At 41.2% G+C, this 27,402-nt stretch overlaps 1 protein-coding gene across 1 annotated transcript in view; it reads right to left on the minus strand.

Annotated features, from left to right (window-relative positions):
- TMTC1 (transmembrane O-mannosyltransferase targeting cadherins 1) overlaps positions 1 to 27,402 on the minus strand; it is a 146,772-nt gene that overhangs the window by 46,385 nt on the left and 72,985 nt on the right. The window contains exons 8-9 of the mRNA XM_067289858.1: positions 25,966 to 26,155; positions 11,324 to 11,445 (exon numbers count right to left, since the gene is read on the minus strand). Coding sequence (XP_067145959.1) covers positions 11,324 to 11,445; positions 25,966 to 26,155 — 312 coding nt within the window. The remainder of the gene's footprint in view (positions 1 to 11,323; positions 11,446 to 25,965; positions 26,156 to 27,402) is intronic.

Raw genomic sequence — 27,402 nt, forward strand, 5'->3', positions numbered from 1 at the left:
ATCCTGCAGTAAGTATGTACACCGAAGGGAACGGTTTCCCAAATAGCTGCTGGAGGGTGACCATGTCACTCGCATACTGGAATCCCGATCTGCAAAAATTTAAGATTAAGGAGTAACGCTAAAAAGGGCAGAGCTGAAGCACAGTTTACACTTTAATAAGCTGGAGGCAGTTGTGACAAAATTAGGACTGAGCCGTAGCTGCACTTAAATTACAGCCTAAGTAGCATATAGTTAAATGCATAGAAAGAAAGGGAAGGAGAAAAGGATCAGAAAATGGGAGGCAGGTAAATACTTTTATCTTCAGATACAGCCTGCTAAGTTTGGCTTAAAACTTCAGACAATAATTTCCCATCACTGATCATCAAAAAGAGGGAGGGGAAGAGAAGCCCGTATTATCTTGTCAGGGACCTTTCAGCGGAGATGGCAGGTAGAGCCACATCTCTTTGCACGGCTTCTTTTTACGACATGGTTATTTAAACTCTGTCACTAGTTGAGGTAAGGGAGTAACATTCCTGTCTGTAGGACTCTTCCAGACCAAGGACTCCAGAATCACTCAGCACACTCCCATGTCCTTTTCTGCCAGGAAAGCGTATGCATGTGTGCGATTTCTATGTCACAAACTGTTTGTGAAACACCCTCCCTGCAACATCCCCAAACTTATTACCGTTAGCCATTTTTGCACCTAAGATTCATTTCTACTTTGAGGTCAAGTAATTATTGTGGAATCAGGCAAATCTACACTAAACAAAACAAAACACAAGAGCATTCACATCAATATGTTGTGCATCCATCAAAAAAATTATCTTACTATTGTTTCATATTCCCCTAATTGCATATTCCCTCATACCCTACAACCCACTTGTTTCACACTAGACTAAATGCTCCTGGTACAGGAATTAACTTTATTATAGAAACCATAAAATTTTGAAACAATAAAGCACCACACTTATAACGGAGTTGTTGCAATGGAAATCTGCCCTGACATTCGCTAGACCTGGACAGCCTGGGATCACCCATTCTGCAAACAGTATAGGTGGGAATTCTGTGACCAACAGAGGGAAAAGGGAGAAAGAGAACCTGCAAATTTTACCTGCTTTCTTATGGAAATGAGGCTGATGACACCCTGCTACCTGTGGGTTTGCCCTTCTGTGTATTCCATCCCCGTAACTTTTCAACCACATTTGTCAGAGGGTGGAGGTCTTCCGGACAATGAAATTCCCACACTATCCCAGCAGCAGTAAGTGGGCAGGCAGCACAGCACCCCAGCAGGGGTGCACTGAGGGATGGCCAGGGCGGACGACCCATCTCTCCAGACAGGTGACTGTCACAACAGTAGGGGGACCCCAGCAAATGTCAAGGAAAACATCAATAAGAATTTGCACCATCACGGACCCTGCCGTACTTCACCATAAGAAATAAATTCTTTGTATTCCACTTGTTCCTGACCTCACAGAGCTTCAAATATAGGAAGCTGTTTGAAGCTGCACTGAGTTTTGGCAAGTCGGTAGCAATCCAGGCACAACTGAGTCGGTAGGACGAGTACAGGTGAGACTGCACTTATCTAATTAAAGTAACTTACCAAGTGTCTCTAAGATACTTACTATGTGGTTAACTCTACCATGACCCCATCACCACCTACAAACACATGGGAGAACATTTCAAATTCATTGGCCTTTCTTCTCCAAGTGCTGGGGGACTCAATTCCATATTAAACATTAGAGCTGTCTTGCTAGGAAATCATTTTTTACTCACATGTATTTAAGTAAAAAATAGAAATGATTCAAAAGTATCTTTCATCAAAGACCCATTTTCCACCTAAACGATTTACTCTTAAGTACTCCATTCTGGACATCTTTGTGGCTACCGGTCTATGCATCTGTGGCTGTAGGGTTGTGGGTTGGGTGGGCTTGTTGACTCTGGCTTTTCCGAGGGAGGGGAGGAGGTCATCCCTCTTGAAAGGCTTTTGTCCAGGCCACTGTCATACCATGTCATGCACAGACTTTTCTAAAATACATTGTAGCCAAAATGGAAAACAAGCAAAATCCCCAGCCCACTACTATTTCTATTTTCTTTGAAGTCCATTTTCTACTAGATGACTGTAAAACTGCTAAGTTTTTTTTATTTTGTGGGATAAGCAATAGCTTGCTGCAGCAACTGTTTCCCACTGTGAAATTCCATGACTATTTGGCCCCAGGATCAGATGTGAAGCAGGACCTGAGGAACAGATAGACAGTTTAACATGTTAATAGCTTTTCCGTGGGCTCACAATGAGAACCCTCCTTAACTGGAGCACCAGTGTTGGCAGAAATTCAATGACCCTGCAGGAGACCTCACACAAGAGCTTCCTGCTTGGCACACAGACCAACAGGCCAATAGTTTCATGATTTCTCGAGTTTTTGACTCCTACTGTACTAAAGTGGTACCTTAGGAATGTCCTGAATTAAAACAAAGGCAGGGACTGTGCTTGGTAGGCAAACTCTGTGCACTATATACTTATATTTCTGGCAGAGTGCACGCACACAGAGCTGTGGAATGACAGATTTTCATCTATAATTTCTGCAATTTGTTAATATCATTCCACCTGCAAGTAAGCAAACTGAGAGGAGGCACAAACAGATGGGAAAGAGGTGGCACAAAGACCCCATTTCCCATGGTGTACTATACATGTCACCTGATTAAAACAAGAGCCAGACAGCAGATATATTTGCAAACACTGCTTCAGTAATTAGACCACCAATTCAGCCTTGTCTTTGGCCATTATGCCTCCTTTCAGAAGCCAAAGATGTTACTGACAATGCTTAAAAACGCTTCCTCTCTCCCTATTTGGATCAGACTTCTCATTTTTCATTAAAAATCAAGAGTGGCTTTGCTGCATTGAGTTCTTGGTGATGGTGTCTCATCTGACACATGCTGCGCTTAGTGCTGCAGCCCAAGATTATCAGGATGTTCTGTTACAGCAATCTGCCTACAGCTGAAATCATCTTACCTCCTCTGGAAAGTGCTTGGAGATCTACCACTGAAGAAGCCTCCTTAAAACTGAAGCGGTTTTTAGTCACACGTTTTACTGCATTTTGCAAATTGTGACTTTCCAAACTATAGCTCCATTCCAATGAGAAGTGTGTGGGCAGAGCAGACTAAAAGCTTTAATTTGGAGGTGCTGCACAAGAGGCAATTCCTAGCATTCACACTGCTCTGCAGGAACCTCTCTGGACAACTGTACAGCAGTATTAACTATTTCTTATCAACTGAGGTAGGGTTGTAAACTAAGGAGTTAAAAAGGATGATAGAAAATATGCATAAAAGCTGCCCTCCTTCAGTTTTTAATGGTTATTTGGGGGATGTCCAAAACTTGTCAAGTCTTTTTCTTTTCTTTTTAAACAGATTTAATCTCTATTGCATGCATACAAACTTGGAGTAAATCCACTGTTTTCAAAGCAGTTACTCCAGATTTCAGCCAGCTCAACCAAGATAAGAGTCTAGATGCAGGCATATCAGTCAGGAAAAGAGCTGTCTGAAAGCAGCCTGTCAAAGCATGGAAGAAATACTGCCCCGTTTAGGGGCTGTTAATGCAACAAAAGGGATTATCTCAAAACTATACTGAGACCAGAAAACACGCTTGGCTTTGACATTTCGCCCCGGAGGCTCTTTCTGGGCTGCAAACCTTGTTCTTGATTTCTAGCACTTATTTAAGATGACTCCCCTTCCCCCTGTAAAAACTAACCCTCACTTTCAAGCCGTTCTGAAGTACATTTAACCCTTGCATGCATCACTTAAATTAAGTGCACACTTTGCTGCTGTTGCCCTTCAGAGAGCAGGGGGAGCCACTTTGTGAATCTGCTGCCAAATCAAACGGTGAACACAAACATTTGCTCCTCTTCTTTTTAAAGTTCCCCACAAGCTTCCTAGTTCCAGTCCCACACACAGGGTACCAGGCGCAACACATGTACGCTCCCGGTCCAAGCTGCTCCAGCTCCGTAGCCTGAGCTGAGAAAGCACACAGAGACTGATGACCGAGAGCCAAAGTCATCTGAAATGAAGCTTGCAGGCAGGGCTGTTGCTGCAGGGGAAAAAGCTTTACGGGCAGTTCATCTCTGCTAAACTAAATGGCTGTGCTCACACTTCTCTAATGGAGAGTAATTGATTGCAAAAGGAGAGCTTGTCTTGCCATTTAGGCTGCTTCTGCCTCACTGTGCACACAGCGAAAGGCCGCAGCAAGCAGCCCTGGCAAAAAGGAGCAGCCGGAGAGGGCTCGCCCTGCCTGCAAACAGCTCTCCAAGGCACTCCAGCCCGAGGGGCACTCGCTGGGTAACGAAGGTGCTGTTTAATGAAAAACGTCAAGTTTTCCAAGGCTGGTGCTGTTCTGGGCCAGGACAGAACCTGGACTTCTAAAAAGTGTTTTCTTCTGGTGGAAAAATACGCACACATGCATGTTAGCCAAGGGACGCTTGCACCCAGGTCACCCAGAATAGCCAGAGACTCCAAGGTGAGAACACTCTTTGCGACAGGGATCGCCCAGACTCAAACCGCTGCACCCCAGCAGGCTGGGGCTGGGGATACAGCTAGCGCAACTGTAGGGCTCTGAGTTCTGGATGCCCAAAAAATCCCACCAAACCCAAAGCGCTGATCTGGAATAACCACTCCCTGCTCGGTCAAACATCTCCAGAAATTTTGACAAGTTAACTTGGTACTACCAGCCTTACTGCTGGTAAGACAAAGGTTTTTTTCTACAGCTGGTGCAAGGCTAGCCTAAATCCTGTAAGTTATTGGCTGGCTAATTTGACATAACTGCAAGCATGTGTCTGGATCAGGGTGTAGATCCAGCATTAAACACGCTGGTGTGCGGGCAGATGGACCTGGATCTCTCACTCCTCACAGAAGTGCCTTTTCCTCACCCCCCAAGGCAACTCTGGGCCACATCCATCCAATTCTCTGTTTCTGTCCATCTTCCCTGCCTTGTCACCCATGTCCTTTTGACTGTGAACTGGATCTTGGCCTGGAGAAGTCTTTAATTCTAGCCTTTTTATTTCAAGTTTCATTGCAACCAGTGCATCTTGACAAAAAGTTTTGGGTTAACTAAAATGTTGTACTTTCAAAGGAAAAATACTGTATCAGAGCTTTCTCAACCAATCAGGATGACAAAGCAAAACCTCCTAGGACAGTCAAGTTTTTGGATTAAACGTTCAAAGGCAAGCAGGATGTGGGACGTGTCTCTGTCATACACGGACAGCCACCGGCATGTGCTATGTATCTCTGCTTCTACAGCAATACTGAGTATTGGGGACAAAGGGAAAAGGATTTGGATTTGTTTGGATTAACTATTTCCCAGTAATGATAACATGGAATGAATATCCTTTTCTGCCAATTTGGGGTTAACAGAGGTTTTAAAAGACACCAGAACCACCATCAAGATATAATAGTTTGTGTATAACGTAGATCCTGTTGACAAAAACCAAGCCTCATGGCTTAGAAATGCCACTATAGTAACAAAGTAATGGGCAGCATACTTAACTTTCTACTGAGTCTGCTGAATAAAATGTCAAATTTCCACCAGAATTAAGAGGCCTTTTACTGGAATAAGGTCTGCAAATCGTAATACAAAGACAGAGAGAACCATAAACACTGGCAGAGTATATCTAATTTGGAAGGGTATCTTATGAGTTAGTGTTCGACTTTGTCCTTAGCTTTAAATTAAAAGCTATGTAGGCCTATATTAAAGATACTGACATGATTGGTTAAGACATCAAAGTGATTTACATCCACTAGCAATGTGGCCCTCTATTCAAAATATGATGTAATTAGAGAAAATCCAGGAACTCTTAGCTTCCTTATTAGAGAGAAAATATGGACTGGAAATGAATGATTTAGCTAACCGTTGAATGGCTATTTAACATTTGGACACACTTTCCTTTGCTCCCTTCCAATATAAGTCATATGATAAACGAATTCACTTCATTACAGTCTTTGAGTCCAAGATTTCCCTTTGAACAGATTCCTATCTGAAATATTTCCAGCTAATACAGATATTTTCTCACTTTTGATTACTGTACACATTTCAGAAAGAAAACATAGTTAATAAAGGAAAAATCCTATATAATTCCACAGGCATTCCACAGAAATGTCCTAAGATCTTACATATTTTAATGGAAAAGGGTCTACATAACATAATTTTAATTAAAATACTATAATAAATTATGGAATTCTACAGGAGGAATATAATTTTCCATTCAATTCTATATCAAGTCTCCAAAATCTTCATATAAGAAATCATTTTCTATTAAATTTCACAAGTCATTTTCTTAAGGTAACCATATTACCTTGTAAATGAGAATTCCTCTTTAATCAACATGACCAAATAGATTATTTCCACAAGATGACATTAACTTATTACTATTTTTCAAAAGCAGTATCTTTACATATCTGTATTATTTTCAAGAGCACAATAAATGCATTTGAAGATTTTCCTTTAATCTAATGTATCACAACAAAATCAAAAATCCAGTATATCCAATAATGCTCACAATCAACACAAATTTAGCTTTTTCCTGAATCAATTGAACATGGCCAAAATGCAACATGCTTTTCAAAAGCATGTTTTAAATTTAGTTAAAATAATGTAAGACTGCAGTCTAGACCAAACGCACCATGAGCTAATCCTTTTCAGCTTTACAGAATTATTTCAGCTTTTATTCCTACATCTTTATTGCCTTTTGTCAAAATATCTGGCACTAGCATCTCAGCATTTCTTGCTTGCATTAATAGAGGATGGCTGCTTTGACTTCTCCTGAAGCGTTTAATAGGGGTGAGGAAACCTTCAAGAGCTAGGAGCTTCAGTTTGGATACACATCTGAAAGGTAGATGCTTACAGCATTTAGCCTTTCTGCAAAACTGTGTCCATTCAAAGCTCTGTGAAGACACAGAGTAGTTAATTCTCACAGTCCCCTTCTGAAGGAGAAATCTGAGTTGTTATCCCTGTTTAACAGATGGGGAAACACGGTCAGAGCCACTTGCCATAGCCAATATGCTTGGTGCATCGACCGAAGGCTCTGGACCCATCAGACTCCACCATGAGCCATTTTGGAGACCATGGCTCTCGCAGACAGCCTGGGCCAGTCACATGGCCCTGAAGGTAGAGACAGCTCACAAGGGCCCGCCACCATCTCCCTTTCACTGCTGACTTTGCTGGTGTCAGGATTTGACTCTAATTGAAAGTAGAAGGTTCTTCTGTAAATTATATTATCACTTGTGGGATCTGATCTAATATTAAAGGAATGCTAAAGGTAAGCAGGAACCCAGCTCCTCAGGCTTGGTTAACTTGTAGCTTCAAATGACTTCAAAGAAAGAGGTGGCAGAGGAGAGTGAAAATACATTACATTGCATAACTGACCTTTGAGAAAATGAGGATAATGGGAGTGAATAACATGCTCCCAGAAGAGAGAAGCACCAGTAAGTCCCATCCTTGAATGGCTGCCTTGTAAGTAGAGGGGTCTTCTGCTCAGGGGTATTCATGTTCATAAAAATTACAAACGATTCCATTACCCATCAGGTTCTATTTTTTTCAATTACAAAAGTTAATAACATATGGAATTGCACTAATTGGAATGAACACATTACCACGAAGAATCAAAAATGTGCTCCATGCAAAGGCAAAAAATTCCATATGGCCCCGGTTTTGTTATGTCTTAAGGAAAGTTTTAACATGATCACATTAAGTTCCTGAAAAATAGAAGGCCACTTTTTTCTGGATTCTAGCTTTCTTGCAGATTTTAAGATAGACACTAAGCAAAATGCCACACTGCGTAAAATAGTGATCTCATCTTTTGGTACTGAAAATTAGAGTTGCAACATGAGCTTTTGGCAAAGTGAAGAGTTGGAGAAAGTGAGGAGCTGGTGAAAAAAAAAAATGACAGCAACCCATAATTGTCTCATCTAGGAAAAAGTAATTGTGCACTCTCCAGCTCTGTCATTGCAATAGGCACCACAAATGAGTTAGCCATAAAAATCATGCAGGTACAACTGAGTTGCCTATTGCTTTAAGCAGGGTGGTTCTCCAAGTCAGAAAAAAACCATGTAGCAATGTTTTGGTTGATTTGTTTGTTGGTATGATGTTATAGAAACAACTTAAGATGTCCAACTATAATAGAGTGGCCCAGCCAGGGTCCACTGATACCAGAGTAGTAGTAGAAGATGAGGAAAGCCTAGAAATTGCTCACCTAGGAAAGGTCCAATCCCATGAGCTAGAGAACAACCCTGGCTCTGCTGGTGACAGTGGGACTGGCAAACTGTGGATGGTCCATGGGAGGTACCAGGGAGTTTGCACTGCCTGTCCAATTTCTCCATATGAGGGACAAGACAGAGCAAGAGCTAGTGCTCCCATTTGAGTTCAGCCAAATCACTCATAGCTTAGAATAACTGGATGCACATAGTTGTTCTCCATTAAAAAAACAAAACAAAACACTAGGGTATCTGTGGTGTTCTGAGCAGCATTATCAAATATCCAGTACTTATAATTACATTTATCTTTTAAAGGGGGAAAAACATCCAATGGTTTGAATCTTTCACTGATCCAGCTATTTATTTCAATGCCTCTTCTGAAAACTGCAGCCCCATGGAGCTGTATACCGTCCACCTCTCCCAAGATACACATTTCACACCTCCAGCCCTTCCATGAAACAAATTTTCTCCTCTTTGGAATAAGAAAACAACAACAAAAAATTAAAATTAAAAAATTAAATAAAGACAAAAAATTGATTCCCTTTGAAAATTTTCAGGCTTAAGAGATATAGAATTTTTTTTAAAGTTCTGATTTAGACGAATAAGTCTTTGTAACCCCAAAATGAAAACTAAATACAAGAAATATTTTCTACAAATATTTCTGTTTTGCCAAAGCCAATTAAATAAAACATTCAACCAGTTTGACTTATCTTATATCTGCCCCCCTGAGGCACAGCTGCAGACAGAAGACGGACTGTTCAAAATACACATCAACCTCCAGAAGGCCTGGCCCAGACATATAATTAGACACCAAGCAAAGGCTTATTCCTTCTTCCTTCCCATTTACAACACCTTTTACATAAATCCTTGGGTCCTTATTTAACTTTTACGGAAAACAAAATGCTTGACATTCTGCCCAGGTAACTACTGAGCAAAACTGAATCAGGACTTCAAGCTGTGATCCACATTTGCAATATGTACAACCTAACATCCATACAGACTGATAAAAGGCTATTATTTTAAACAGAGATAGGAAGCAATAGTCATGAATGCTCAAAAAAGTCCCCCATACCACACGTTATTTTGAACCAAGAGGACGTAAGGAGAGCTCATGTCTTAGCAACTCCCTGCCCCAAGAGTTTCATTCTCTGGCCATCCCTTGGCTGACCTCCCTCGGCAGCGCTGCGTGGGGCCAGCCCGCCCTCCCGTGAGCTCCTGGGCTCGGGCTCCCTTTCCCTCTCCCATGAGCTGCCCGCTAGCTGGGGTAAGGGCAAAACCAAGCCCTGCCAACCAGGACATGTGTGGTCTGAGCACAGAATGAGATCCAGGGACTCTGACACAGACCTGCTCTGGAGAAATCATTTCAATCCCCTGCCTCAGTTTCTCTATCTGAAAAAAAGGAGTAACTACCAATTACCTACTCTGTAGGTCATACATTTGCAAAGCCCTTAGGGAGCTGAAAAGCATTATATGAACTATATGCACACATGTTAACACTGATTAATTTTCTCTGTGCAAACATATCCTTTTTTCTTCTTCATTGCCCCTCCTCTCATTATATCAGCAGTCTCATCTGGAGGAGGATGGGGAACTGCTGACAGCTGAAGTATTTTCCGCAGTTTTTCTTTTCAGATTCTGAAATGCAACCACTCAACACAGCCCTGTGTTCAGCTGACTGTTTCCTTAATAGCTTTGCGCTTTCATGTGTTTCCTCATTTTTTGTTACATGAATTTAAAGCAATCTGAATTTCAAGTTAATTTGAAATGATGCAGGATCCATTAGTTGCGGGTATCATTTGCAAAACAGAGGGACAACTTTCACTCACTATATTTTCAGGTTTCTTCTCAAACACAAGCAGGGCTAGTGATCTGAATACAGTCAGCAGGATTTGATCCAAAAAGCAAGTCAGTATATAGCAGAGCACAGAGATATAGCTGAACTGCATAAGAAGCGAGTAATAAATGCAACAACTACTACAGCCTGAGTTTTACACCAGTTAAGTAGTCCTTTTGTGACAGTGCTTATACAAATGACCTTAAGAATACGCATAAGGCTTTGCAAAAGAAGGCCTAAAAGTGTTTTTCCTAGGGTTAGGGGGTTCACATTTTCTGAGGAATTCAATTTAAACACTCTGTGAAATAAAACTATTGTTTCAGTCATCATAAAGCAATCCAAGGTGAAATTTAGGACTCTGCCTTGTCAACAGCTCCACAAACGTAACTCCCACTGGAGACGGCAGGAGGTGGCTCCACAGCTGCAGGTAGAAGTGGGCCTTCTCATGTGGGGGATCCAAGCAGGACATCACATTCCTGGCTGGAAAAAATGGGCAATCGCCTGGTGTGTCTTGGATGAATATAATGGCCACTTCAGCCTCAGGACTGGATACAGTGGAGATGTCAAAAATAACACCGAAGCTGTACTTCAAGTAAAAGCAATTGGAAGCACACAGAGCTCTGAAGAGACAATTGTTAGAGGCTGCAAACCGAGAGAAATCTGGGGGGGGAAAGGCTGAGAGATGAAGGGGTGGCTGGATTTTCCTCATACCCTTCAATAACTGCAAACCTGTCACTCTTAAACATGGATGCAGTCAATAGCATACAGACAGAAGGTCATGTGCATATTCCACAATTTAAGTCAGCAGCCTTTTAAGACACCAATACTGTCTTCTTTGTTTTTACTGACCACCTAACGCAGTGGGAAAGCTGAGCAAAACCACAATAAAAATATTACAGGTTAACCCTTTAGATACTGTCTTTACAGTAAAGACATCAGACAATTTAAGTTCATAATGCTACCAAGAGAAAGAGTGAGCTACACAAAAGGACAATCCCTAAGAAACAACACCTCATCACTGTATTGAGCTGTTTCCAGCACATCAAAAAATCTGTGTTAAAAAAATGAATGGAATTTGGCTAGCTTTCCTTCTGCCAAGCAGTCTGCTCTCAACTGACTATAAAATTTTTCATGCTATTGCACTAAAACTCAAAAGCAGAGAGCACGCTGACTAACCATATAATGTTTGAAGTATTGTAAAAGGGAAAAGTAATCTTTCCTGCTTTTACAAAATGTGATGGGGGTCTCATTAGAAAGGAGTTCAATTTCAATAGTTACCTCGGCATGTAAAGGACTCGCTCTGCCACCACAAATCCCACCCTGAAGAAGAGGTTGCTGGCTGGGATGAATGGGAAAACCAGGAACAACAAGCCAACCAAAACTTCTTTGTGTTCCAGTTTCTGCAATAACACAAAATTAAACAAATATCAACTAAAAAAAAGGCCAACTTTTTCACCACTATGTTTCCCCTTTCACTTTTGGATTCTTATTCATAAAATAAGCAACTCAGATTCATGTTTGATCTATGTATTGCATTTAAAATATAAATTATTCCAAGATACTCTTCTTCCATATTTATATACTGTTTGTATTCTGTGCTTCTGATATACCCAGAATGTATATAAACATTAACCACAGCATGTATTACTCTTGGCATCTTTTCCAAGGTCAGCTCCTCTGTATGCACATCTCTTTAGATGGCGTATGTACTACCTCAGATATACCACATATTGGTATACATCAGTATACAATAGTGTGAATGTATATATTAACATGTCTATGGCAGTATGGCTGTATGTAAATATACAAGGGCACATCACATACACACAGACTGCTGTGTCCAATCCTAAATGTTTATAACTGAGAAAAAGCAGTTCAATCAGTCATGTTTTCTATAAAGAAAACTAGCCCTAAATGGCACACTAACGTAGTCACTTTATCCCTTTGGAGACAATATCTAAACTTGAAATGATACCTTCTCACAAAAGATCTCTATACCCAATACAGAGTTGAAAATTTGAGACATACTGTATACTAACATTAAAAGTCTTCCATTTGGCCTCCTGTTTAATGTTGGCTTGCTATTTGAGGAGAAATCAAATTGCCACATGCAGTTCAAAACAACTGTTATTTGCACGGCCAGCACCAAAAATCTCAAGACTTTGTAATCAACAGCAGCCTCCATTCCTGACATGGGGAGACCAAAGCCTTTTCAGGTAAGTTTAGCTTCACTACTAGCTCCAGTCCAAGAGGTTGAATCGGTTCATGCTTTCTCTTGCTGATCTATACGGATGAAATCAAGCTAACAGAGCTATACCTAATTTAAAAGCACCCAAGTTAGATTTCTTTAGGTGAAAGTATGGCATTTAGGTCTGTTAAATCACCCAGCTAGACATCTGTGCTTTCTCGCCCTGCCCTGTAATACCACGGTCTAATCAGCCGCTGCAGCTCCATTCTAAATTCATTTAAAGAAGCGTAGCATTGTCACACTTAGAAACAGATGCACTTAATGGTTGTAGTATTTTCTAATTGTTTTGGGCAATTTCTCAACTTTGGAGAACAAATTGAGTTCCAAAGCTTTTACTGGAGGGATCTAAAAATAGAAATGTTGAACATGATTTTGGGATAGAGGAAGGGAGTCCAATCAATGATGCAGGGCCAAATTCTGCTCTCACTTTGAGCACTACAACTTGTTTTGTTTTTTCACAGCTAGAGACAGTGACACCAGTAACTGCTAGCATAGTTAGTGGTTGAAATTCTGAAGTCTCAGTATAAAATATATTAATCCTATTCTGTGAAAAAGACAATAAAATTTTGGAGGGGTGCAAAAATGGAAGTGTACACATTTGAAGGCTAACATGGCATACTGCCATATATCAACCTACTCCAACTACAGGACTGAATCATTTACACATGCTAAGCATATTTACTGAGGGCAGGATCTGTCTTCTTTACCTAAAAGCTAGGCGTCTATTGTGAAGTTTATATCTTATCTACCTCTGTTGCCAAAGGGAGGTGAAAAGCACATCTGCCAGGTGACTAAGCATCCCAAGTGACTAAGATAGGGGGACACATCATGCACCTGCTAAAGGGGCCTCTCTGCCATGACTCCAAAGGATGCTACATTTAGATGGTTCAGACTGTGCCTACTGGGAGTACATAACACTAGCAAGGTGGCTTAAAAGTGGATCACGGTGGTATATCTTCGGTTGTGCCTCAGCTTTCACACAAGCAAGAATGACAAGTAGTACTCAAATATCTTCTCAAACACAGCAGTGGTACAGTACTTCTCACAACCATGTAGCAATACCTTTTACTACAGACTCCACTTTAATATCTGTTTGCAATGACCAAGGTTAGCCTGTTCAGCAAATGCTCTTTGAAGAAGAGACACCACCACAAAAGCATGAATTGTGCCAGAGGCCATTTAGAAGGAGAGAGAAAAAATAAATTGAACTGCATCTTAATAAAAAGCAAAAGCAAAGGATGAGTCTGAATGATGTAGATACACTTGCCACTGAGAGATAACAAAGTTGGAAAATGTTTTTGCCAAAACGACCATGTTTTTGAGTGCAACTTTTCAAACAACACCAGTTGCTGTAGAGATACACACATTTGCGCTGCAGAGGGGTTATACATTGTGCATTTGCCCACAGGAAGGAAGACTCTTCCCCCTCAGTATAGACAACAGACCATACACAGTGTTTAGAAACCCAGGAATAAATAAAGACCTGATGTCACTTTAAAGAAGAGTCTTCCTACCCCCATGGAACTGCAGGGTAGAAAAAAGGTGCAATGACTTCCCCTAGTTCAGAGGAAACAAGGCAGAGAGGGAAGCAGAACCTGTCTCTCCAGACTTCTTTATAAATACCTGCTTTATAAAGCCCCACAATTGCATACTTCTATTATCTCCCTTTTCCGTGTGTTGAAACAGTTACCAGTGCCCTTCTGCAGTCACAACAGGAAGCTAGAATAAATTATTCCCAGAGCTGAAGCAGACACCAGTCCACAAAAAGCTGATGAGCAGAGGTGCCCTGTAATGGTCACTGGCTTGTAATTACAACAGAAAATTGAATAGAAAAAAAAAAGATTAAAAAATTAGTTCTCAACTATGAATGCAAATTATCAGTCCCAGCTCAATCCCAAACTCCCCTCCTACCTAGCTCTGGACATATACTCCATTTCCCTCCTGTCTCTTGACACTGCATTCCCACCTTGTCTGGCCTAATTATGGCGCTCGCTTTGCTGCCACTGTGCTACCCTGGGAGACTGGCAACTGAGACTGGAAGGCACAGGAAAGTATGTTGGGCCAAGGGCAGTGCTCTGCTAAAGGATAAAATTTTCTCTATCCCCCGGATACCCTCTTGCTTTTAAATGAATCAGCTATCAATCATTTTTCCAGTTGTTGTTTGTTAAATCAGTAACTGGGAAAGCAAACCCTGGTTACCATCTCCAGGAAGGACACAGTGTTATTCAAGGCTGCGGCACTGCAGTTAAGGAAAAGAAACCGAACACTGGAGAAAAACAAAACAAAACATGCACATCAAATGGGAAAAAAGGAAAATGTGGAGTTAGCTAGACTGAAGGAGAAAAACGCTATTGCCTGCCTCCTCTCCCTCCATAAAGAATCACAGCTCTAGACTAACGCCACTGAACACTGCCAGTTCAGTCCCTCCAGCAGGGCTCGGAGGCAGCAGCCCAGCAGTCTTATGCGCCAGCCTGATGGAGAGGCAGAGCACATAGAGAGAGCCACAAACCAGATACTATGGGAACACCATGGCGCTCCGTATTCCTGAAATATGAAGTACCTGGCAGCTGGCAGTGCCCTTTTTAAAGCATTCAGTTCACACAGAGGCATTTGTCAAGAACCAGTCCTTGAAGGCCTTTAGGTTTAAGTGCACTATACTCAGTGCTGTTTGGCTGTATTTCAGCCTTCCATTCCCAAAAACGAGGTCAATATTCTTCTGCCCTTCTATCAAGTTGTTCCAACCTCAGGTGACAAAATGGTACCCCAGCAAAAATAACAAAGCAGTTATTACTTCTCTTCAGAGGAAACGGTGACGCTTTGTCTCTGTTACTCTAAAACAAGTACACAAAACAAAAGAAATGAGCCCCAGCAGTTCTGTGAGCCAGGGGTCTAAGGGAGCCTGGTGCCCTGTGGGTTTGTGTCATCCCTCCTCCAGTAACCTCAGCTCCTCACTTCCCCAAGGCCCGACCTTCCGGCCCCCTCCTCCCTACTCTAGGCCCCATTACATCCCCTAACGCCACCACCCCATGCATCTCCCTCCGTGTGCCCTCCCTAAACAGCGCAGGCCAGGCTCAGTCTGGTCTTCTGCTATATGCGGCCTCGCTGGTCAGATAGCAGGTCAAAGAGACCCATAACTGCTGAGCTTGCACTGAAGTCATCCCAGGGCTCCCTTCTTCTATCCTTCATTAACACTTCCAAAATTTGTAAGTGCGCTTTGTGTATTTGACACCTTGGCCCTGCTACTGCATCCCATCTAGGGAGGGCTGGTGGAAGACATCACTTGGGCAGGAATGGAAGGTCATTTGGAAACTCATCTCCAGCAATTAATAAGATGCTCTGAATGCAGCCTCTGGTGCAAGCAATCCCTAAATCACTGGCTGCCAGAACCTGGGATTTTATACTGGAGAAAAAGTCACCTTATTCACAGCCAGGTCTTATTCCCCCTTCCCTAAATAGTTCCTACTGACTACTGTGGGCAATCAGAAACTGAGCAAAACTGGCCTTTGGTCTCACCCTATTCTGCACGTTGTCACAGCCTTGAGAAGGCCGGGTGTACAGCAGAGCTATATAGTCCTGACTTCTTAGCAAGTGCTAACATCTACTCACCTAGACAGCTCAGAGGAAACAGAGCAAAGGACAAAAACACAACCACATCACATTGAAAGGATCTTTTGTAACCCTGGTGATAACCTTAGACCGCTAAAGCTAAAGGCAAAAGTCTCACAGGGTACGGTTTTCTCCTTTATCTTTTTCCCTATAAAAATTTACTCAGCAGATTCACCTTTTATTCTCCCTTCCCCAGGAGGAGCTGATACATTTATTGATGAGCAGACAAGCAAGACAGGATGGTGCAAGAACATCAGGGACTGGCACCATAGGTCTTTAAAAACAGAGGGCGGCAGGATCTTCCACTGAAGACAAATCATAGGAGATGTCCTCCACACTTTTTTTTAATAAAAAAATAACTTGTAGCTTGTTATAATTTTTACAATACTTTCGCAGGGAAAAAAAAGAAATATTTGGACCATTTATTTGGTTGTAGGCTTATTGTTTAATTAGTCTGGTCATCTGAGGCCACTTAGAGACAGCTGAGCAGAGAGCAGAACCAGCTTCTTCCAGATGCCTGGAGTAATAGTGAAAGTCTTTGAAGAATGATAGGTAATTTCGTTTATCTTTCTTTTTCCTTAAAAGAAAAAGCTAGGGCTAGAAATTACAGATCACTTAATTCCTTTTACAAAGAGACATTTCCTTTTCTCTTAACAGTGCTTTCTTTTGGAAATATAAAACTTTCCTACCTGTCAAAGAGGTCTCTGACAAAAGGCACCTTTGAATTAACCTTAGAATGATTCCTTTAGTTAAAGGCAAACCAACTTAAATTAAATTAGCATTCATTATTTCATTCTGGTCAGGGGGGGAAGGGGTAAATTCACATCTACCATTGATTACAATTAGACCTTCATTATACTGTAACCAAAAAAAAAAAAAAAAATCAATACAGAAGATTTATTTAAATGTGCTACTTTTCATACACTTAGCAAAGAACTAAAGAATATTACTCCTTTTGCCAAAGGCACGACAAAAAATTGTCACACTATCTCAAAAAAAACAGCAAAGAATTCTGAGTCATTCTAAGGCCAAAAAAATCAATACTGCAATAAATCTCATAAATTGCTTGCTTAGCAATTTGGGGAAAAAGGAAGAAAATCTTAAGTTTACAACCGAGAGAGATCTTCCAATACTGTACATAAGATATATTCCTGAACTACAAATAAATATTTTCTGACTACTGTTAGATGACAAGAGCTTCCTACAAGCCAGAGCCCACAAATTAAGACTGCAGGATGTATGCAGATTGCCTTGATCTATCTGTCATAATTTACAGACTTGCATAAGCATACTGTAAATTCCCTATCTTTCCCATTGAGAAAGCTCTGTCTGAGATGCCAGATCCATGAAGTCTTACCCTGTGATTGCAAGACTCATGTTCATGCCCAATCCCCTGGTACAGCCGGCACCTCCAAGGGCTGAGGCTTCAGCAAGCTGAGCTGTGAGGACAATCTCCTCCCAGCAGGACACATCTGCAGCTTGGAGAAGACAGCAGCTGGGCCAGCAAGTCCAAGTAAACAGAGTTCCATTATAACTTGAAGTGTTTCCCAAGGGGTTTATACATGTTTGCCTGTTTGATGGGAAGGTGGCAATATCAGATGGATTTAATTTCTTCCTCTAACAGTTCATTTTGAGAATGAGGCAAGAGTCACTTCTCCACCATTTAGAATCAACAGCTCCACAGAGTAAAGACTTCCTTCCTAACAGAAGCATAAGTCACCCTCTGCCATGAGCTATGGATGGTCCATTACTGTCAATGAGATTTTATGCTTGGAACATTTGACTGCAAGCACAGAGAAGCTTGTATCCAGGAAAGCTGGTTGTGCATGACTGTATAATAACAATAAATGCTTGCAGGCCTGGGACGTATGTTATCCATCAAGAGAGAAACAGAGATTCAAAGAGTCTACATGACTATCTGTAGACTGCTGAGAGTAACAGAGAGAAGATTATAATTCTTCAGTTTATTCCTAGCACCCATTTGCGCAGTCCCTTAATGCAGGCTGCACACAGACTTAATTCATGTGTTGCTATAGTATCAGTCATTCATGGAGTCACAAGCAGCTAGGGAATGCAACCTCTCACTCACCTGTGCTAAACCTCTGGCAGCAGCTCATATGGCAAGAGATTAGCATCTGCAAACCTCTACACTTGACCTTTCGACCAGTACGATATTACAGATAAAAGGGATGGTGTAGAAATGTGTCAAATTCACTCTGCATTCACAAAGATGGCACAAAGCAAACTTAAGCTAATTAGAAATCAACCCTGGAGATTCATTCCTTCATCGGAAGAATTCTCCATCAGTGTAAATCTAGCAGAAGCAAGGGAACTGCAATCGGTACTGGGTGATCCCTAGTCCCACTTCACAGGTGGAGGCACAGGGAGGCCACGGCAAAGGTGTGTTGTGCCCTGCAGCATGGTCTCCATTAGGTCACCAGCAGAAATCAGGACTGGCCACCTACATCTTCATCTCCTGTGGCCAAACAGGAGGGCGCTGCAGAGCTGCGGCTGTCTCACTCTACCGCCTGTGCGGCCACAGCCAAGTAAACAGTGCCAAACATCAGATGTCAACAGATGGTCTGAAAAACTCAAACATTTGGTAAGACAAAGGTAACTGCCCAGCTTCAAAGCTGGCTCAGACACCGGGCTTCATCAGCCTACTCCTACAAAAACTGCCACAAATTCTTTAGTCACTACAGTTCATCAGGAATTGTATTCTTTCATCTCATCCAAAAAAATCAGCATCTTCAGTAGTGTCAGCTGCTTGAATACCAGGCTTAGCAAGTCAGTGTCTTCCTAAAATAACTCAGTTTTCCTTGGTGATCATCTAGTGCTGATAAAATCACCCATAGTTACTACTGACTAGAATTAGGCAAATCTAATACTTCACAAACAGTCCAAGCCATGAAGATTTACAATGCTATTTTGAGCGTCCCTACTGACTGCTTATTAACTACCTGACACGTCAGTCCCATTTCTAACATTCAACAGCAACAAAAGCTGCTTTCCAGTTCATCAGTAGCAGCACATACTCAGGAGCTGTTGTACAGGCAAACACACATCAGTCAGATCCAGAATCTCTGAAGGTATTATTGGCTTCCTAATCAGGGATTATCTGAAGAGAAATCCTTGGCACAGATGACCCTTATGAGATCATTCACTTTCTGTTTTCAGAAGGAAGGAAGTCTTGGTCTCTACCGTTAGGTAAAACAGAGCCTATTTTTCAGAAATGCTGAAAGTGCCTAAAAATTCTATTTACATCAATGGGAACTGCAGACGTTCAACAGCTCTAGGAATCAGGCTCTCGGTTATGGAGTAAAAACAGAAAATAGGCCTTTTCAAATTCCATAACTCAGTGCAAGGCACAGAAATGAAATCTCCCAATATTTCATTTTTTATTTGAATATCTTAATGTAAATTTTTGATATTAACTGTTTTATTTTTTTTCTGTGTACATCAGCTACCCATCCATTCAGCTGTGAATTTACAGTCTTTCTTATCAAGTTTCTAAAACTCCCTGAAGATGTGAGCTCATTTTCCTTATCCTTAATCTCCACAGTCTCTAATTCCACTTCATGAGCTGATTTGAACAGGATGCAGGAGCACTTGCATCTTTAAAACAGAAGTGGAACATTCCAAAAGGAAACAGGAAAGTCAACAAATTGCTCCAGGAATTAGAAAAATGCTTTTGACCTTGTGGCTGTTTTTCCCTTTTCTCTTTCCTTCTGTGACTGCAGGCTGCTTCACTACATGTAAAAAGAAGGAAAATTTAAACACATGCACACTGCTTGTGGTATGTACAAGCATAATCTTTGGAGAGCAGCTCTGCTCGTGGTGAGGCTTGCCTGGAAAATGTAACACTGAACAAGAGAATCCTAATCAAAATCATGTAGCATTTTGGCACCCTACTATACAACTCAGACCAACCGAGAACAACCAGCAGCATTATCTGCCTGAGCTGCGAGTTTCTTAGTTCTCACTCCTTTCCTTCTCACCCCTCCTACTGTGCCACTCCAAAGTCTTTAAGTCTAGGTGGGCCTTGAAATGTTAACCCAAGTGAGAGGATGAAATTGATAGCAAGCCAAAAAAAAATAAAATCTTTGTTATGAGCCCATTTGGTGAGGTGCTAAATTTCTTCATGGTAATAAAAATCAACAGACTCACCTCAGCTATGGTCGTATTTGCTTAGAGTACCACACTCAAAACCTTTTAGTTCAAATGGCTACCAAGAAAAAAAAAAATCCTATACAAAACATACTTCTATAGTTCCAGTGTTTGCTTTTTTAATTCAGGTTGGCAGTCGCATACAGACAGACTACGGAAGGTTTCTTGTTTTGCTGGAGTTTTTTGGCTGACAGTGCAAGCACCCTGGAAAGGCTTTCGTGTTTTTTCCAGCACCACTGAGGATACGCAGCTGCTCAGCTTGCAGCACTGCACAAAGGAGAAACTCAGCTAGCAAGGCACGCAGAGTGCCTGCAAGGGTCTCCCCCTCTTCCTTCAGCTTTTACTAAACAGAGTCTTTCTGGCTTATTACTCTCTCCCTGAAGCAAACATTAACAGCAGCAGCACAGAAAAACCTCGCTGCTAAGGATTAAGAACATCAGTACTGACCTTCTCTATGTGGAAGGAATTCAAGTGGGCCCTCAGGAAAATGAAAGCAGGATTTATTTTAAATGGACCTTTTATGAAAATGACTGTGGTTTCCAGCTCGTCAGATATACTCAGTCGATAAATAGCCTTATTCACCTTGCAGTGCCTTTGAAGCAGGTATCGTTCTGAAAGTGTTGTGGCATATGAATTTTGCTAGGCATACTTTTTAACTGTGCTGTTACTACCGTAGAATAGTATAAAAGGCAATTGTTCCCCAGAAAGGTCTATAAGCAGTGATTTATTAATGAAATGCCAAAACCTGGGAAACCAGGCAGGGGTCTCAGGAGTGCAGGGTAAAGTAAATAGCATGACAGAATACATATAATGAATGCTAGCAAAAAGAACAGAAACACGCACACAAAGGGAAGACACAAATACGTTCCCCTCCTGTGATGTTATTAAACATTGACAGCCAAGAAACACAGTCTGTGAGTGACTGAGGAATGTGCTTAGATGATGTCTGTACATATAAACCACTGGATAAATGGCAATATGATGCCAATTACAGCAAGAATTAATGTCATCATAATTTGGTATAAAATGCCTTGTCTTGGCTAAGGAGCACTCTGCAGAGAAAGGTAAGAAGCAGCATTACCTCAAAATTAGATCTGAAGTAAAAAAATAACCAACTGTAGTGTATAGAAGAACACAGTAATAGTATTTACATCAGTTGCATACAACAATTACAACCTGAAAATCATCACAGCTTCCTATACAATATGTAGGTATGCCACACACAGCAGCAAAACACGTTCTTTAAAAAAAAAAAAAAAAAAAAAAAGGAGGACACTAGAGGGTTTCTGTTTTTAATCTGAAACATAAGTAACATTCCCTCCTCAGACAAGAACAAACCACTGCACATCATTGTTTATTCCTGCTGAACAAATAGACTGTGCTGTGAACTGCCACAATGTACTTCGGTAGCATTGGTCATGAGTATAAATGCAAGATGAGGGCTGAGCGAAATGAGGTGCATTAAATTCCTCCAGACTGGCCAGGTATAAAAGCCACAGTTTTGAACTAGTTTTCCAGATTTACCTTGCTCTGAATGACTCCCTTACCCATAGGTCTTAGTTTTTCCACCGTCAGCCCTGTCCTGACCATGGCAGGGCTATTCTCCCAGGAGTTTTGGCACCATATGGAAAGTGGAATCTGATCCATCATGTGCTCTGTACAGCTGTACATAAATTTACAGCTACAACTACAGGACAAGCTGCATTTTAATCACATTGCTAATTAAGCAGTGACCTAAAAATGCCATATGGAGTGGCATTTCAAACATCCAAAGGCTTTTCCTTTCAGGCTCTTTGAATTATTATGACATGTCAAAGAAATAGTTGTCATCCTGACAATATGCCAAGAATTGTTTTCCTCCCACTAGTTCACCAGGTACTCACTATTTCTTCCAGGATAGAAAGGCAGTGCAGTAAGTCCCTGGGTATACTCGTAGACATTTGAAGCATCAGTGAGATTGCTTGTTTGGCCCTGTAACTGGCTTGCTTGGTGGCTAGAATGCAAAAGTGGTTCATCCATTTCCTTGACACTTTTGTAATCTACCTAGTCCCAAAGCTGGAAAACAGATCAAATCCATTCCTTGTAGCTGAGGTTGTCTTTGAGCACAAATACAATAATCAAATCCCTTCCCTTTTTTCCAATAATTATTATTTCTCCGGGATGTAGGCATTTACAATAGAGTTCCCTGTCTTTTGTCACATTCCCAATACGTTACTTGAAGCCAGGTCAGACCAGGTGAGGAGGTTCAGCACTGAGAGCTGAGCAGGATCTGAGGACAACGGGAAGCTGAGGTTTCCAAGACCAACTCATGACTCCTGGTGCCTTGGCTAAAACTGCTCAACAGAAGCTGACTCACAGAGCGTGCTGGGCCAAATACATGCTGAAAAGTCAAGTCTCTAAAGATTTCAAGGAGATGCTTAAAAACAGACTGAACTTTGCCACATTAGTCACTGGAAAAATCTTGGACAGCGATAATGGTGAGGTCCTTCACTCCCACAGCAGAGATGCTGAAAGTGTGACAAGGAGCAGGCCTTCTCCTTACTCCTGACAGCATCTGGAAGACTAATCGTCATGTGCAACAGGGCTGGCTACAGCAAGAGAAGAGCAGGGCTGCACACCCAAACACTGTGCAGAGCAGCACGTCGTACCTGGGGAGCCACTCGCAGGGCATGAGTCCTTTCCCTCCCCTTTGGCCGATAAGCAAGAGGGATTAGCACCATGCACGCAAAAGGAGGGGACCTGCACTGGAACCCAAGAATGGAAGGTTAATGATGAGGCTAATAATAACTGAAGGTTAATAATGAAGGTTGCATACAAGGAATTAACAATGTAATTTATCAAGCTACTTCCTCATTATGCAAGAAGGAGAACGATGAAAATGCACAAATAGGATGAGGAGTGGGTTTTATCCCTCTAACCAATAACGAACTGGACAGCTGCCTTTTCTATTTCTGTAGTTTTCAGCATAAATTTCTGTCAAATCTAGTACACAGACATATTCCAAGCAAAGCACTTGTGGGTAGAAACCTTGCACTGTCTCTTCTCCTTCTGAGGTATAATAACATTCACAAAAGGAAATGGAACAAGAAACCTTCATGCCTTAGATGTCCTTTGTCAGCACTACACATACATGCCAACAGGGTTATTACCCTAATCACAAGTGTCAACAACAAATTAGGCCTGCTTAAAATTCAATGGCAACAAAGGCAGAAATCCAATACATGCATTCTCTAATTACATTCCATGTAATACATTCTGCAAGTATCTTGTGAGCTTGTTTTGTGGATACACACAGACCACCTATCGCCACCGAAAATCAGTTTGGCGTTCACTGCACAAGTGGCTTTAATTTTGCCAAAACCATTCATAGTGTTTCCATTTTACATGCCGCAGAAAGGAAAATGTTAGTGCCAACCAGAATGAATACATGAATGTGTGTCCTCTCTCAGCCATGTGCACCTACACACTCACATGAAAGACACACAAACGATTTGTCTGTTCACACTGAAACCATTCCTTAGAAGATTGCAAGCTATTACTTCTAGGTTAGACTTTGCTTTGAAAAGGGAGAGAAAATGGCAGCTAAGATAGTTTTATGTATTTGCTTCAAAGAGAAAGCAGAACATCTTACACTATACGAAATGTGAAAAATCACCTGATGCATCTCATGCTGCCTACAAACTGCAAAAGTCAGAAGCCGTCTGTCAGGGATGTGACTGAAGGATGGGCTTTCCTGCAGGGAGCAATGTCATATTAAAAGCCACTGCCACTGCATTTGGAAACAAGCCTTCTTAAGAGCCTAACATAAAGAGCTGTGCCTGCGGTTCCTGTGCTCTGAACTACCCTCTTCTCACCCATTTCCAGGAAATGTGTCTCTTTCTACTGTTTGCTTTCCTCAGTAATTCATACTGCTCAGTACATCGTAATCATCTTCATACCACTTAATGGCAGTATCACAATCAGGTCATTATGAGAACTGATAAAAATAAAATGGAAAATAGTTTCAGAAATTCAGGACTTCCTGGAAATCAGACGATTTCAACATCTCTAATTATGCCCAGGGCTGGGTGAAGCATGCCCAAGTTCACCCCTAGGAGCCATCGCCAGTTCCACAGTCACACTAGGTTTGCTGGGGGCTGGTGAGCTGAAGCCAGTTAAAGCTCTTGGTCAAAACTGTGTGATAGTTCTGGTTTTACTTTGTTTAGACACCAAAGCAGATCACTTAGGATCCAATTTGTACTGTGCTTGGGATTTTCAAGCATAAACACAAGGGGATCTAAAAGACGGATTTCAAAGCATCCTGTAAGTACACGCCTGGAAAGTGCAATTCACTTTGCTTAATGCAAAATTAACAGTGATTAGAGTAGTGAATTTATTCTCACAAAAAATTAGAAGTTGCAGTTTCAAGTCAAACAGTGCTATTCATAAATCCATACTGAATTGTTTTAAGAAAAAATGAGAAGGAATAAAAATGTGATAGAATCTAGATATTCAATGCACAAAGTGTTTTGAAATATTATGTTCTGAATTTTGACAGAAGACACACAATTTAGTTACCCAGAGGAATTCTTCTGGATTGTCAATTTTATGCAAAATAAAATAACACAAAAAGTCTTTTGGATAATCCTGAAAGATCTTTTTTCCAGCAAACCCACAACATTAATCTTGCACATAGGACCAATTCTGAAAACAGAGGAAGAAATAGAGAGCAACTGAAACTTCAAAGAACATGGGATAAGATTTTTCAGAAGTGTTCAGTGCTGGGCTAATGAGAATTTTATCATTAATTTCCCTGAGAATAGCATTAGGTCTAATACAAACACTTCTGAACATCTCTAGCAGTGAGTAATGAAAGCAGGAGGAATGAAAGATGATACAAAACCTGTAGGTAGAACTAGTGAATACCTAATAGGGTATTTGCCATATTTTCCATACAGCATCTGTCAATGTATAATCTAAATTAATGACTCTGCAGTCTCAAACTGTGTTGTTCATTTTCCATCTCTTATCAGGAGCACAGAGAAGACTGTCAGGGTAGACTGAAGCCTGTAGACAACCTGCACATTTTAGCATAACGTAGGTATTAAAAAAGCTGTCACTCCCCTACTATGCTTTTTGGATGAGTGAGCTGTTTGTTTAAGGAGGAGAAATTTTCATACTATTTCAAAAATGATTACCAATGCCCTACCTAAAGACACTTCCAAAATACAATTGCAGAAGGAAAAGTTTTCAACTCTCCACAACCCACAGAGATACCTTCTCCGCACAAATCCATATCTGATCTCTGACCCCCCACAAGTCTAGTATAACCTCACTTTCATTTCTGCAATATAATTAATGGTGGATCCGAAATGCTCAATTGTGAAGCTGGATTTGAAGACTATATTATTTAAGCTAAATAACATTTTTCAAACCATTTCAAACTTCCAGCATTCCATTACTTCTCTGATGTCAAATTTTCTCATTAAGATGTATCCAATATTTAGGTTTTAGCAATACAGTAAAGGTATGGACATAATAATTGATTTCATTTTCAAATGGCTCTGCAGATGATGGTTCACAGTCCCATTTGAAGCAAGAAACAAATAGTCTATTGACTGTGAGGGAGACTGAGACTTTCAGCTAACTTCAGTGGGATTTGGATCATTAGCAGTAATTGAATGCAGGATTCTAGGCCAAGTTTTGCCCTCAAATCAGACCAATCAGAGACTGAGACATACAGCTAGCAGGAAATTTTCATCTGCTAAGTTTGCCTACTTCAGTTACGTAGGTGTATTTTTCATCTCACTCCGATTTATTTGGGAGAAAACCGTATTTGTGCTCACTAACCATTTCCTCTGAAGATTAAGAAACAAAAGATTTTGAACAACACACACTACTGCACATTTTTCGGGGTTACCTTGAATGCAGCTATACAGTGTAGGCTGAGCAGCATCAGCACCAGCACCAGGAAGACTGTGGCTAAGTTCCTCGCATCCCAGACAGACTCGATTAAAGGGATACTGCCGACTTGCCAGTCATAGCACAGAGTTATGGGTGCCAGCAGGAGCCATGCGTTGAAGGCCAGAAGGTAGGAATAAGTTAGAAACCTGCAAAAGAAAACAGGTAACGTAATACACGCAATGACTGCCAACTCCATGAAACATTTTCCTTCTACTGAGAAGAGAGCTGAGTTCATACTAAGGGAGGCTTTGTCAGTTACCATTTATTATACAGGAGGAGAAAAAAAATGACTATGTGCAAACAGGCAACACCATATACCTCTCTGTCAGTGAGATACATGGGGGGTCACTTCAACAACTGTCATTTAAAAAAATAACAGAAGATCAGTGATATTTCTGTGGTTTCTCTGCATCAGCCTTCAGAAGACCTAACAAAACTTCATCTCTCCCTTGAATGCTAGATTTAGAAGTGACTTTCTACCAGCTGCAATTCTAAATTAATAGTAACTAATCAGGTACACACATATCAATCTGTTACACATTACAATGCATAGCTCCAGCAATACAAAATATCCCTGTACCTGGATTTAACTTACCATTTAGGATTACTCCTAGGTGCACAATACTGAGCAATTAAACTCAGACCTCTCTGTCTTTTCTCTTTGCATCCTGGCACAGACAGAAAATACAGAACAAAGCAGGCACAGGCCGATTCTTGGCTGATCCCATCATGGCTTATTAGGGATGGGGACAGCTTGCATGAGATGTTGACAAAAGTGAGGGGGGAAGGAGGGAGCTGTTTAAATTGTTGTAATCTTCATTAATTGGTATTCTCAATAAAGAGGAAGTTAATAGGGAATTGAGATGGGGAACCATGCTGACCTCTGGGAAGTATGCAGGGCTTTCATGAGTTTGAATAAAAACAGCATGTGTGCAACTGTGTTAAAGAAAAAAGAAAAAAAAAAAAGAAAAAACTGACCCCTTCCACCCCCATTTTGCTGCTTGGCACCTACTTGCCAAAGAAAGCATCCCCCTCGAATCACATTTAAAAGTTTGAATGCATTTGTATGCAAGCAGCTGAGGTTATTCCAGCAATCTTGAAGTCTACCAAGCAGAACTGCAGCAGCCTTAGAATAGACAACCCCTTCCTTGGTTTGCTAATGGAAAAAGACAAGTTACATACAGCACCAGAAAGGGCAAACACTCAAACAGAAATGAACTGGTATTCTATCCTGCACAGGATTTCTTCCATCTAAGCTTGCTTTAGCTGTTATTATCATGCCCAGTTGCCATGGTACCTTAGCAGGTTTATTAAAATGATAACAGAGGATCCCCAAGAGATGCAGAGATATGTAGATAGAGGATTGTTTCATTTGCCATTTACGTGCAGGCCT

Source organism: Apteryx mantelli, chromosome 1 (assembly GCF_036417845.1).
Source record: "Apteryx mantelli isolate bAptMan1 chromosome 1, bAptMan1.hap1, whole genome shotgun sequence".
In the NCBI taxonomy this organism is placed as follows: domain Eukaryota; kingdom Metazoa; phylum Chordata; class Aves; order Apterygiformes; family Apterygidae; genus Apteryx; species Apteryx mantelli.